The following is a 13,674-nucleotide window of genomic DNA, read 5'->3' on the forward strand; positions in this document are numbered from 1 at the left end:
AACCAGGAGGTCACCAGGCTTGGGTCAGATCTCTGTGGAGATCAGAGGGTGGGAGAGACTGTTGTTTCAGAGGCGCAATGAAATCATCCAGAAAGTCTTATTGGAGAAGGATCTCTGAGCAAAGGGAACTGGGGTCATGCGAGTAGCCTGAGGCACAGTAACAGTAGCAGCTGATGCAAAGGGTCAGATCTCATGTTTGTAAGAAAGAAAATGGAGCTCAGGGCTGGTAAAGAAAAAGGGAATGATTGTTAAGCTACAGTAGTTTTCCAACTCAGAGGAACAGCGTCCGTGTTTCATGCTGATAAGGGGCTTTAACTTATTTGTGTTTATTGCTTTAACTCACAGCTCTGTGTGTTTGTGGCTGGTGTACTGTATGTTGAAAACACAGATGAGGAGTGATAGTTTATCCAGAGACGGTGAGGGTGGATGGAGGCCTGGTGGGCGGCAGGCTGTTTGTTGTGTTTAACATTAGGAAGGTCAGAGCTTTGAGGAAAGGGCCTTGGAGCAGATGGAGGTAAGAGATGAGCGTGAGGGGGTGGATGAGTGACCTCGTCACCCTCGCATCTGTCTCTCTCTTCCTCTGCCGTCTTCACTCTGCCATTTTTCTCTTATCTGCCTGTAAGGAATTAGCTAAATGTAATGCCTTTAAACTTCTTGTCTTACCTCCCCATTCTACATATTTGTGTATTTTTTTTCCTGCTTTCCCTTTGATTTTTAAAATCTATTAATAGCTATTAATTATTTGAATCACAAATCCGCCTTATTTGATTTAACTCAGTGTCCTTGTCCGTTTCCTTGAAAACATTAAAAATAATTGCATATAAAAAAAGCTACATTTTGCACATCAGCTTCCATATGTAATCTTCTGGTCAATTTTATATTAAGGGATGTTAGCACTGTAAAGGGACTGAAGTGCAGTAAATGACTAGTTTTTACAGAAATAAGGAATAAAGTCACTATGGGTTCTGTGTACGTAAGAATACAGTAAAAAAGTTCTGGTCATGAAAAATATTTCAATATTTGACCTCAACAGCTTCATCAGTCAATCAGCCAATGCTTCAGTGTCCACCGTGTGAACGAAGGTACACTCTCTGGATGTGATGGGTCTAATGTGCTTCAGCAGTATCTCTGAAGCTTGAAATTCTCTTACGAATGTATCTGATGCATGTATTTATTGAAAGTTTGCATAGAATCGATAGTCTGTGGTGCATTTAATCTGTTACTGACTTTAGATATAGCAAAACCAGTATTTATTTAATTCTTTTGTTTGGCAAAGATGTTTCCCAATGGTGTACAAATATAAGGCGATAGATGTGTTTGATGCAAAAGAGGTTCTTTTTATTTAGTAATATATTGCTTATGTGCTGCATTATTTCCAATTGTGTAAGTGAATAAGTAAAAGAGAGAAAGATAAAATGCAAAAACAACTGAAACAAACAAAGTATCTTAAATTCAGTAAACCCAAGACACTAAAGCAGTCTGAGCCATGCTGCATCCAGTGAACAGTGAGCTCTGATGTAGGGATACTGGCTGATTGACTGATTGATTAATTGATTCAGCAGCAGTGAGCCCTGTGTCATATCCAAGACATGATTTAGAGCAGGAATTGCTGATCAGTTGTCAGTCTTGTGAATTATCACATTCATTAAATAGTGGAACATGTCTGCACTGGCTTTCCTTTCTTTTGACACAGTTTGTGCAAAACTCAGGCCTCTGTAATTTAGAGTATGACATGATGGGCAGGCAGAGAGCAAGTGTGTGTGTGTGTGTGTGTGTGTGTTATACAACAATGTGGGAGAAGAGTGCATACAGGCTGTTAATCTCTCCACCATTGTTCTGTTCACATTGACATCAAACCACAAACATTCAAACATGTTGCACAGGGGAACGTCATAAACCAGCAGCTGCCACTCAGCACCATCAGGTCAAAATTAACAATTCAACTTAGACCCAAAAATATGAAATCTCTTTTCTACAGCTGTGTGAAGCCACCTGGGAAGGTGCTGCATTCACCAAACAGGTACAAGCAAGTGCACATTTCTATAACAGGGATGCCATAATTCTACTGTTCACCAAACAGTTATACTGAACGAAGATAAACTAGTTGACAACAATCGGTTCCTCAAACTGGACTTTACCTCTCAGTAAATTGACAAGCCATACATTCGACTGGTAGTTAAAATTGGCATTTAAAAGTTTTCCCCCCGTATGACGGACCTGGATCACTGTACAAGAAGAACAGTGAATGTGACTAGTTATGTTAATCACTGTGTGTTTTACTTAAACAGAAACTCCACCAATTTTAGACATGAAACAGCTGTAGGGAAGAACTACTCCATATGTGGGGAAAAAAGTCTTCTGTTGTTCTAGAGGGAGCTGCATGAAGTCAGACAAAGTCATCAGTTGGGGCTGCAGACTACAACATTACAAACAAACAAATCTGAGGGCGTGCAGTTATAAAGACGTGAGCTTACAGGACATCTGAAGCACGCTCCTCATCTCTACTTGAGGCTTAAGGCTATATTAGCCACTACTAGCATTACACACACAAATGTCAGACTGAACTGTTAGCTTTTAAGCAGCATTGTGGAGATTGTAGTCAACACATTTTGACAAAGAAGAAGTACATGAGTAAATCTCAGCACTGACTTGTCTTGAGCTGATGGAGAGTAATAGAGTCTAACGCAGCCTGAATGGCAGGTGCGTAGGAAAATTAGGATATTGAATGTCTGGTAAAGGTGTGGACCACAACAATGATCTAGCACTTAAGAGTTTTACAGTGTGAAGCCAACATGCAGAAGTCTACTATTTATCTCAAGTGTTCCTCCCACACACACACACACACAAGCCTTGAGTTACACTTACCTATCTCTAGCCCTATCTCTGTCACTCTCTCTATCTGCAGTGTGTGTGTGTGTGTGTGTGTGTCTGTCCATGTTTAGAAAGGAATTTCTCTCCCACATACAGCACGTGTCCCTCTGGACTCTGGAGCAAGGAACAGGAAGACTTGAATGGAAGGAGGGAATCAGTCCTCTTTTCTTGACCCTGATTGACCATGACTGCTGCATAACAGGGGACGTTAGGGTAGGATATTCAGGGGTCCTGAGCGCACACACACACACACACACACACACACACACACACACACACACACACACACGTTTCTTGTGTGTGTGTGTGTGTGTGTGTGTGTGTGTGGGTGTGTTTTTAGACATGTTGCTGGCGAGTGCTCTGGCACTCACCAGCCAATAATTGCACATAATTGCATCCATTTGTGGAAAAGGCAAAGATGAACATTAGTGAGATCTGTGACACATGCTGCAAAAGGATTTGTTATCTCAAGATTAAAAGCAGACTCTTGCGTGACACGTGATGTCAGGTGGCGTGCGGCGGTTGCTGTGGCAACCGGAGGCTGTTTGCACATGCTTTTGTTTGGCTTTGATTGAGCACTGAAAACAACATGGCTGGGAATATTGTGCATTTTTATTGTTGTCAGAAAAATCCCATGAGAAGAACAAAGAAAACAATGAATTGATCCCACAGACAAGTACTCCTCCACCTGTGGAGCCACAGCCTGATGATGTATATTTTTCCCTCTGTAGCTCAGAGCTCAGGTGTGGTCCAGAACCATTCAAAACACATCAATGAGACACACTTAGACTGGGTGACATATTCCTTCATTACAATCACCACGGGTGTTGTAAATACTCATTGGTGCACCATTTGTGTATTAATCCATTGATGAAAATAGTCCCTAACAAAGTCCTCATTTCCCATTTGCTAAAGTCTTAAATAGGAACCAGTGAGCTGAGATAGGTTAGGGAAATTTGAAACACATTGTTGGTTTTGATCTTTTCATAGGATTTATGACAATATAAAAATATAAAACAACCCCAGCCTTATGTGTTATGTTGGGTTACCAGGACACATCAAACTTGGTACTACTACAGGTTTACTTTGTGAAAAATGGCTCCAAGTAGCCACTTACAACAAAAACATCTGACCAATACCAATAAGTCAGAGACAGAAAAAGGCCTTCTCAAAACAGTACAGTACAGTGGAGATCTGAGTCAACAAACGTGCCTCCTCCAGTTGAGCACTATTTCTTGAATTTGTGTGTATTTTAACTTGTAGATTATCTTCTTACTTGCTATCCTATCAGTCAGTGGAAAATACACAATGTTAACTGTGGACCTGATAAATAAAACAACCGTAAAGCAGCAATAAACATGTTTTGTCTGTCGGTGTAGTTTATATTTGGAGTAAATGAATAAATTCAGTTTTTTTTTACAAATGTATATAAGCTACTAAATTATTTCTCCATTATTTCAATATTTCATAAATCATTGAAATAGCGACTTTAACACAGCTTCAGTAAATGCAGATATAAATAATTGATGACTACAAAAATGCTTTGCTGCCAGTAGAAATGGCTCTAGTGTAGCCAGTGTGAGCAGAGAAGTACATTAGGTTTAATTTGACACGCAGAGACAAAGATTTTTTAGATTCTGTCTTGTTATGTGGGAGGACCTCAATAAAACAATGAGTGCCTTAGCATTACTACTGTTTGCACAGTAAATCACATCATCAGTGGAAAAGCAGGCTAAGGAACAAAAGGCACCAGAGAACATTTGAGGCAAGGATCCTGCTGTGCCTCCGTCATCAGAGACTGACGTCACTGTAGATGACGTCTTTTCCTAGTATCTTTTCTTTGCATCTCTCCCCCGCATTTTAAGAGGGAGGGACAAAGACAATGGGTAAGGATGCGAGTGAGGCAAGCACATAGACCAGGGAGGGAATTGGCACATGTCCTGCAGAGGATTTTCTAACGCTGACTTCAGAGTTATTCTCTTCATTACCAATGCCTCTTCACAGGCTTACTGTCTGTTTGCCCTTTGTGCATCTCTCTGTCTGTCTTTCCTCTGGTGGGTCTGAAATGTAGTGACTTATTGGACTTTTGTTGTGTGTCCAGTTGCAAACGATGCCAAATCACACAACAATGCACAATAGACAGAGCTGTTGTCCAATGTAACGCCAACGCTCACCAACTGGACTCCACCGTTTCACGGACAGTAGATGCAAAATTTGCAAATAAAAAAACCCCAAAACAATGAAATCAGCTTGCGATAATGCCAGAAGAGGACCAGAAGAGTCCTCGAATGGTTTAGGAAAAAGGTTGTGGGTTGGATAGTTGAATAATTGGCTAAAGCACCTCATGAAAGAACAGCTTGAAAAATAAATGCAACAAATGAAGAGACCATATTGAAGGTGAATCAGTAATAGCTGGGAATGTCAAGCTGCGAGTTGTGAATGGATTATGGAAGGCTGACTGGAACATAACTGGTTCAAGGCTGGACAGTACTGACCTGAAAGGTTCAGTGCCATCATGAAAATGCTGATATCAGGTTTCAGGAGAACACAGACACGTGTTCCTAATCATACATTTTCGCAATTTTGTTAAAAATAAAAACTAAACTCAGTGACCTGAGCTACATGATCATTTCATGACTTTCTTTGGAGGCTCAGCTGACAGCAGTTATAGCTACAAGTGTTTTTGAGGCTGTGTCTGCAAGCTGTGCACACCTGCATTTAAGTGATTTCTTTCTTCGCACGCTCTCTTCCTGCTGCTTCAAATCAGACTGGGGAGGTGCTGGCAAATTGCAGTCTTCATATCTGGATGCAGACTTTTAGTCGGCTTCAGGTCCGATTTGGGGCTTCTGGGTGCTCAAAAATGACGAGAGCACAATCCAACGATTCACCTGGTTATTTATACTCTCCCTATTTTCTGTACAGAGAGCTTCCACTGTGAGTGTGACTTCATGTTGAGTAACGCTCTGGTTCCTCCACAGTGGTCCCTGGTGCTGCAGAGATGACTGTCTCTCTGGCTCTTTGCCCCATCTCTGCTGAGCTCTGCTTATGTGAGAGCGGGGGCTCTTGGTCTCTTCTGGGGCTCAGTCAGGAGGATGTCTTAGATTCTTCTTACGTATACACTTCTCTTTTTACGCCTCTGCACCGGCAACACCCGTGGCTGGAGGCGTTGTGTTTTCAGGTTGTCCGTCCATCTCGTTCTGAATGTGATATCTCAGTGATGCCTTCAGGGAATTTCTTGAAATGTGGTACAAACATTCGCTTGGACTCAAGGATGAACTGCTCAGATTTTGGTAGCCAAAGCTCAAAGTTCAAGAGAACTGTCGCCTCACAAAAAAAAAAAAAAAAGGTTTAAGAATTCACACGTTAATATCTGGAAGATAAGAGCAAGAAATAAATTACTTACAGTATATTAAATACACAGTCAAAAGCAGATACACTTATGAAAAACAACTCAAAAGACAAGTAACAAAACTTTGTGGTGTTCAATGACAAATATATTTTAAAAAGTTTAACAACAACAAACTGTAGATAACAAAGACATTTGTTTTGACAAACTCGGTGTGTCTGTGTTTGTGTGTCTGGATCATGATTGATCAGCTGAGTCACTGTCTTTGTTGTAGATGAAATCAGTCTGGAGGGAATGGTGGTGCACAGAGCTGAATGCAGACCAGTCGTCAACGAAAACTACATGAAGCTGAAGAAGTGAGTGAACTTTGGAGTTGCTCGTCTTTAGAAATGCTGCAGTTTAAAAAAAGACTGAACGGATCTAAACAGGTCTCAGAATTAATCAAATCAAGTAAGAATTTAAAACCTATGTTGCTTCATAGCTGCATTGTGGGTAAGAGTAACAGGATGCTGATGAGCTATATAAGTAAAGAGCCTAAAGTTGATGCACCTGACAACAGTAACATGTCTGTAATATTCCACAGCATTTCCACTACAGTAAAAGAGCAGAAGGACTACAGATGAATTATTCATAAAATAATAAGCACAAATGTCGACACAAAAGCACCAAGTGGTCAGGGCAGCATTTGTTTTCTAAAAACTGTGCTGTCGAATTTGCTTCTTTCACCCCTGGACAACGCAAAATATCTGTTCGAGTGCTGTGAATTAACTCCAGCAGGAGTAGAGAAGTTGACGGGGCATCACTGCAACTGTTAATGTGTGTACACTAAACACTTGAGTCCACTCTGTCTTTTATTTATTTATTTTTTTACTGCTTTCTGTCTCCTCTTTATCGGAATCTGTTATTCCAGCCAGAGTTAGTGGATGGTATCGCTATAGCAACGGCATCACTGTGGCAGATGCACCACTACAATACAACTCAAGGCAAACACACAACACAGTCTGCTTTCTGTGTCAGCCATCAAATCAGTGAGACACATTACTCATCACAGGAAAGCTCTTGATTGTGACAGTATTAAAAGTTGTTGCCTCCTGACCATCACAGAGAGCACAGTCTTTTCAGGGGTGTGCGGAGATCATCTGGTCCAGATTCTTCCTAGATGTCATGTGATAATAATATTTATCTACTGTAAAGTACATACTGGACTTAGGTTTGTCCAGTCGTGTTTCATTTCAGACTTGACAAAGACAGTCCTCACTTTTCACTCCAGTTTTATAATCTCCCATTTGGATGGCAGCTGACAAATGTTCCTCCACCATGGCAGGCTACAGGATACACAGGGCATTATGTTGTCATGGTGGTGTCTGTGTGCCTGAGTGTGGACACAATTCAAGAACAGTTTTGTAGAAACTTAGCCACAGATTTCCTACTGTTGATAAAGCACTTCATCTAATCCAATCCTTGAAGCAGTATTTGCATCTTAAGGATGAAAGACAGATGTGTTAATTAGAGAGATATCTGTCTTTATTTCTTTATTACTATTATTGGTATTTACAGTTTAGATTTTGTGTTTATTAACATACAGTATGGAGGATGAAATATAAATGGGAGAAAAGACAAAAAAGTATGTAAATAATAAATGTAATAGTCTGTAATGCATCAGTAAGCTTTACTAATGGCTTCATTAGCATTATTGTTAGTACTTGATATATCATTATGAATGTTCTGTATCATGGGAATTATGGCAGCTGCAGTGCGTTACGTTTCCAAGCCAATAATCTTTGTTGTTGTGTCTGGCCCTCAACCTAAACAAAATATGTTCAATGACCAGCTCAGTCAGGATGAATGAAAGTCAAGAAAAAATAAATAGAAAGCAGCTGCCATTACTTATTTGGTGAGTTAAACCCTAAGGTGCTGACAGTTGCTTTGTGCCAACAGGCACATCTGTCAGTGTAGATCAAGTTAGATCCAGAAAACACAAAGCTTTGTCTCTCTCTCCCTCTGTGTGTGTGTGTTTCTCAGGCTGCAGATTAAAGAGTCCACCAAGCCTCAGCGTTTGTCACAGCAGCTAGAGAGAGCCGTCACTACTGTCTACAAGCCTGTGGCCAACCACGATTTCAATGTGAGAACTAACACAGCAAGGCTGTGTGTGTGTGTGTGTGTTTGTGTGTGTGTGTGTGTGTGTGTGTGTGTATGTGTGTGTGTGTGTGTGTGTGTAGCTAGTTTGATTTAACATGTCGTCATCCATTTGATTTGATTAAGTGATGGAAAGTAAAAGACAGTTGTAGGTACTGGAGATTGTTGCAGAGCCAACCTGTACATTTTACCTATAATCGAATTTACCTGCTGCACATCATACAGTGTTGTTGGATATTTTGTGATCTGTGGATGTTGTAACTCTTGCAGGATAACGGGTATTTTAGCCTCTGCAGGTTGCCACTTTTTTGCACTCCAGCTTCCCACATCGAGCTCAGTGTTTTTCAGCCTGTGAAAACAGATGTTCTCTGCTTTGTTGTCAACTTCAGCACAATTTATTTTGGCAGATCTGAGCACAGTAGCAGCAGCAAAACAGCTGCACCGTGAACCCTCTTAGAGGAAGCTGTCTCAGTCTGGTCACAAACTCATTATGGAGCAGCTCAGTTGTGGTGTGATCCACCCTTGATTTGATACAACTAGAAGATGTACTCTGCTAGTTTGAGCTTAATAGCTCCCGAGGCCTGGTGCACTTTGCATGCTGGGATGTGGAGGAGCGAAAATCAGCAGTTGCCGGCTGCTTGCAGGAGAACGGGTTGAGGTCTGACCTGGACTAGTGAGGAAGTACAGGGAAATTTATCAACTCATCTGCTGATTCAGACCATAGTAAATAAACTATGGGTTTGAAAATGCCTGTAGTTGACTTAAAAAAATGGGCCAATAGACAAAAAATTACAATGGCATGTGAAAGTCTGGGCAGTCCTGGTCAATCAAGATCTGATTTTCAAAAGGTATAAAGTTAGAGATGAAACAGTTCTTTAATATTTTAAGCAAGATTACTTTTTTTATTCGATTTGTTTCAAAATGAAAAACAAAAAAGAGCCCAAAGCCAAAGGACATCCAGCCAGCATGGTCAATACACAGTAAAACCCACAACTTGTAAATGCTTTTTGTAGCAGCTGAGAGTCTTTCAGTTCTTGTTTCAGGGATTTTAGCCCATTCGTCCTTGCCAACAATTTCTAGTTCTGTGAGATCCTTGGGTCATCCTGCATGCACTGCTCTTTTGAGGTCTATCCTCAGATTTTCAAAGATGTTCACATCAGTGGACTGTGAAGGCCTTGGCAAAACCTTCAGCTTGCACCTCTTGAGGTAGTCCATTGTGGATTTTGAGGTGTGTTAAGGATCATTATCCTACTGTATAAGCAGGACTTCACTTTTAGCTTTTCTCCAGACGGCATAATGTTTCCTTCCAGAATTTGTTGGTATTTCATTAAATCCACTCTTCCCTCTACCAGTGAAACATTGCTTGTGCCACTGGCTGCAACACAAGCCCAACGCATGATCCACCCACCCCCGTGCTTAACACTTGGAGAAGAGTTCTTCTCATGAAATTCCACACTTTTTTCTTCTCCAAACACACCTTTGCTCATTATGGCCAAAAAACTTCTACTTAAGCTTCATCAGTCCACAGGGCTTGTTTCCAAAATGTATCAGGTTTGTTTAGATGTTCCTTTACAAACTTACAAACTGGTGCTGAATTTTGTGATGAGGATGCAGGAGAGGTTTTTTTTCCGATAACTCTTCCATGAAAGTCATATTTGTGCAGGTGTCGCTGCAGGTTCACCACCACTCCAGAGTCTGATCAATCTTTCTCAAGGTCTTTTGCAGTCAAACAGGGGTCCTTCTCCTTCTAGCGATCCTATGAGCAGTTCTTTGTGAAACTTGTCTTTCAGTCTTCCAGACCTCAACTTGATGTGCACCACTCCTGTTAACTGCGCTCTCTTAATACATCATGAATTGAAGAAATCTGAAAAGGCTCTGCTGCCTTAGAAACCATTTAGCCATCTCCTGCTTCCTGGACATCAATTATTGTAATTTTCAGTGTGTTGTAGCAGTTCCTTAGGGGGGCCCATGGCTACTTAAATTTGTATCATCTGGCCTTTCCTAACAATGAAGCTAAGGTCTGAGACCTTGGTAAAAAATTTAAGTGCATGCTCAAATATCTTGGGATGCCCAAAACTAAAATAATCAACTAATCTTTCTTCAAATGTTGAAAAGAACTTGCCTAAACTTTTAGGCATCTTAACTATTCACAGGAATTTTGACCAGTGGTCAAATAATTGGATCCAGGATCTGGAGTCCATATATGCTCAGCACAATTAGTTGCAAGTTCAATGTTAAACAAAATATAAAATATAATAGCCAGTTTTTTTTATGGACTAAATACACAAACATACTTTTTTTTTTTTTTTAGTTGGAGCATGAGCAGAAGAAGAAGTCAGAGGGGAAGATGGTGAGAGCTGAGAGGCAGGTCGTGTTGGACATGCTCTTTCTTGCCTTTGAGAAGTACCAGTATTACAACATTAAGGACCTAGTGGACATCACCAAACAACCTGTGGTGGGTAGAACGCTGCACACACACACACACACACACACACACACACACACACACACACACACACACACACACACACACACACACACAAAACAATATAACTGGGAAGACCAAAAAAACAATACACCTGCCCACCATCCACCTTGCTTTGTTAAATTTGAACATATCGCCCACAGCATGACGCTCATGCCTGTCCACACTATCTGTTGTGGCTGAAATTTGGGCCAACATGCGCCTGCACACACACACACACACACACATACACACACGGGATGAATCGATACAGTGCAGTGGATTCGTTCCAGCTCGCAGAGAACAGCAATGTGTAGGTGCTGATGAGACCTCGAGGTCCTCCTCTCCCTCTGATTGCATCTGATTGCATAACCATCGGCTGAGTAGGAGTCAAACGCTGCAATACGCTCCACACCATCATTTCTCTCCTGAAGCACTTGGCTAACACTCAAATTAACTGAACTAAAGTAACCGAAATGCCCATTATGAAAAGTCTTGAAATTCATCACACTGTTATTCATGAGGTGGCTCGAGTAAGCTGTAAGCTCTGCAGAGACACCTAGTGGTGCCTGGAGAGTATGACCTCTTATATTCAGCATGGTCTACTGAATTGTCTGCTGCTTCCCTATAGCTCCCGTCACTACAGAAATGAAGGTCTAGGCAGGTTTCAGATGTGAAGCAAGGTTGGTTGCAGAAAAATAACTATTTAAATGAGCATAAGGCTCAAAAAACCTTTGTCAAAAACCTTTGTTTGACATTTTTGGAAATAATCTGTAAATTTCAACCTTGTTTCTCCTCTGTCTGGTGCAGACCTACCTGAAAGAAATAATGAGGGAAATTGGGACGTACAACAGCAAAGGAGCTCACAAAAGCACCTGGGAGCTGAAGCCAGAGTACCGCCACTACCAGTCTGCTGAGGAAGAGGAGCAGATGGAGACGGCCTAGTTCCAGCAGGAGCCTCGGAGCCCGTTTGCCGATGCTCATCACATCATATGAGAAAAGAGCACTTGAGCTTTCAGCTAGTTAGTTTGTAAGGAGTTTGGGTTTGTCTATAGCAATTTTCAAATGGAGATAATCTTCATTGGATATATATGTAGCATGTGTTTTAGGTTTCTTGGAAGTTGAGGAAATGAATAACCAGTTGAAAACACAAGTAGTCATTAAAAATGTAGAAGGCTGAAGCACTGGTATTCTGGTATTTAGGTTTTTTTTGTATCTATTTGTGTGGCTGAACAGGCAGCTCTAACAGTAATGTAACATCGTGTTTTTGAATTTGTCAAAGTTGCATTTTTGTTTTACAACTTCTCCTGCCTGAATCTAAAAATGCAGTGTCCATTAGAGAATGGATGGCAGTAGTGAGAAGTAGCTGCAGTTTAATCAGTTAAAAGGTGGTAAATAGCAATTTAGTATCAGGACAGAAGCTGTGGTCAACAGAAGATTTTTCTTGGCTTGTTTGTTCAGCTAGTACAGGACATGTATGAGTATGTCCTGTGTGAATAGCACTGATGTTTTTGTGTATTTTGGAAAATAAAAGACATCCTCTCCTGACAGTAAATTTCACCTGTAGTGATGAATCAGAGAAAAACAAAGATTAAAGAGCAAAAAAAAAAAGTCCTGAAAACACATTTTCAGTTTCATGGTACACCTTTCTACTAGTGTTACTATGGCAACTGTGGGGAGCATTTAACTATGTTTACAATAAATCAAATGGGGGAGAAACCTGCTGCTGCTGCTGCTTTGAAATTTATAGCATGTTGAGAGTCTGACCACACCCTCACCACCTGTGTGTCAGTGGCTGTCAAAGGGCAAACGTTTGACTGGGGTGTTGAACTTTTTAAAAATTTTTTTTATTTACTTGATTTAACCATAACACTTTTTAAATGAAAGGGGTTATAGTAGACATCACAGACAGATGTCAGGTCACATCAGAAGACCCATGTTCATGTTTCTTCATGTAACATAAATAATTTGAGCTATACCAGTATATCAGCCTGGTAACGAGAGCTGACACTCTCACCACTGTTCTCAGTTAAGGCTGCCTAGCTCCTCTCAGTCATCCTCAGTAATATTCATGGTGTTTCTCTTGCTTGCAGACAGACAGACAGGTCCGGTGCCTCATGACTGTTGCAAATAAACAATGCAACATGTCCTGCAGAATCAGGTCTTTGTTTAAATATTAATAAATAAACTACTCCTTTAAAATCAGCTGGACCAATAATTTTTCTCTGTGACCCAGAATCCTTTTACATTTTCTGAAGTAGGCGGCCTTCCTTTCTTGCTTATGTCTGCCTACAAGATTGAACATTTATCATTTAGAGTTCCACATAGAGCATGCTTTTTCTTTCTTTCAAAAACTTTTTTTCCACAGAAAATCTTCAGAATTTTGATAAATGAACAGCACAACAACATAGTTGTCAAAAGATGTTGTCAAACTGATGTTTGGCCAATGACCAGTATTTCAGTTTTATCTCTATCTCAGCAGCAGGAAGTTTTGAGGCATTGAGCTTCTCGCAGCAGACAGACTTCTGAGAAAAGTTGTTTCTCACAGTCCAATGTCCTATGTATGGAAGCCCTGAAAGGTAAGGGCAAAGAAAAAAAATTCTGGTGATACATTTCCTAAGTCTGATCCAATTGCATTTCCCCTTGTGTTTGTGAGTTACAAACAGGCGAAAGATATTGTTAGGATTATCTTTCTTAGATTAAAGTTCTTACTTTTTTGTCATCTGTGAAAATAGGTGAAAAAAGTTTTGGTTTTAGGTGGGTTTTTTTTTGTTTGTTGTTGTAATAATCATTTCAGCCACAAGAGGCTGATATGCATGTTGTTACAACAACTTATGTAACATTACTCTCATGTAAC

General features: G+C 40.6%; 1 protein-coding gene across 1 annotated transcript in view; it reads left to right on the top strand.

The window, feature by feature from the left end:
* The window catches only part of gtf2f2b (general transcription factor IIF, polypeptide 2b), a 37,939-nt gene extending 24,306 nt beyond the window's left edge, over positions 1 to 13,633 (top strand). The window contains exons 5-8 of the mRNA XM_018701679.2: positions 6,492 to 6,573; positions 8,240 to 8,339; positions 10,665 to 10,808; positions 11,628 to 13,633. Of these exons, the coding sequence (XP_018557195.1) occupies positions 6,492 to 6,573; positions 8,240 to 8,339; positions 10,665 to 10,808; positions 11,628 to 11,762 (461 nt within the window). The 3' untranslated portion in view covers positions 11,763 to 13,633. The remainder of the gene's footprint in view (positions 1 to 6,491; positions 6,574 to 8,239; positions 8,340 to 10,664; positions 10,809 to 11,627) is intronic.
* The last annotated feature ends 41 nt before the right edge of the window (positions 13,634 to 13,674 follow it).

The sequence above is a fragment of the Lates calcarifer genome, linkage group LG1, assembly GCF_001640805.2.
Source record: "Lates calcarifer isolate ASB-BC8 linkage group LG1, TLL_Latcal_v3, whole genome shotgun sequence".
In the NCBI taxonomy this organism is placed as follows: domain Eukaryota; kingdom Metazoa; phylum Chordata; class Actinopteri; family Centropomidae; genus Lates; species Lates calcarifer.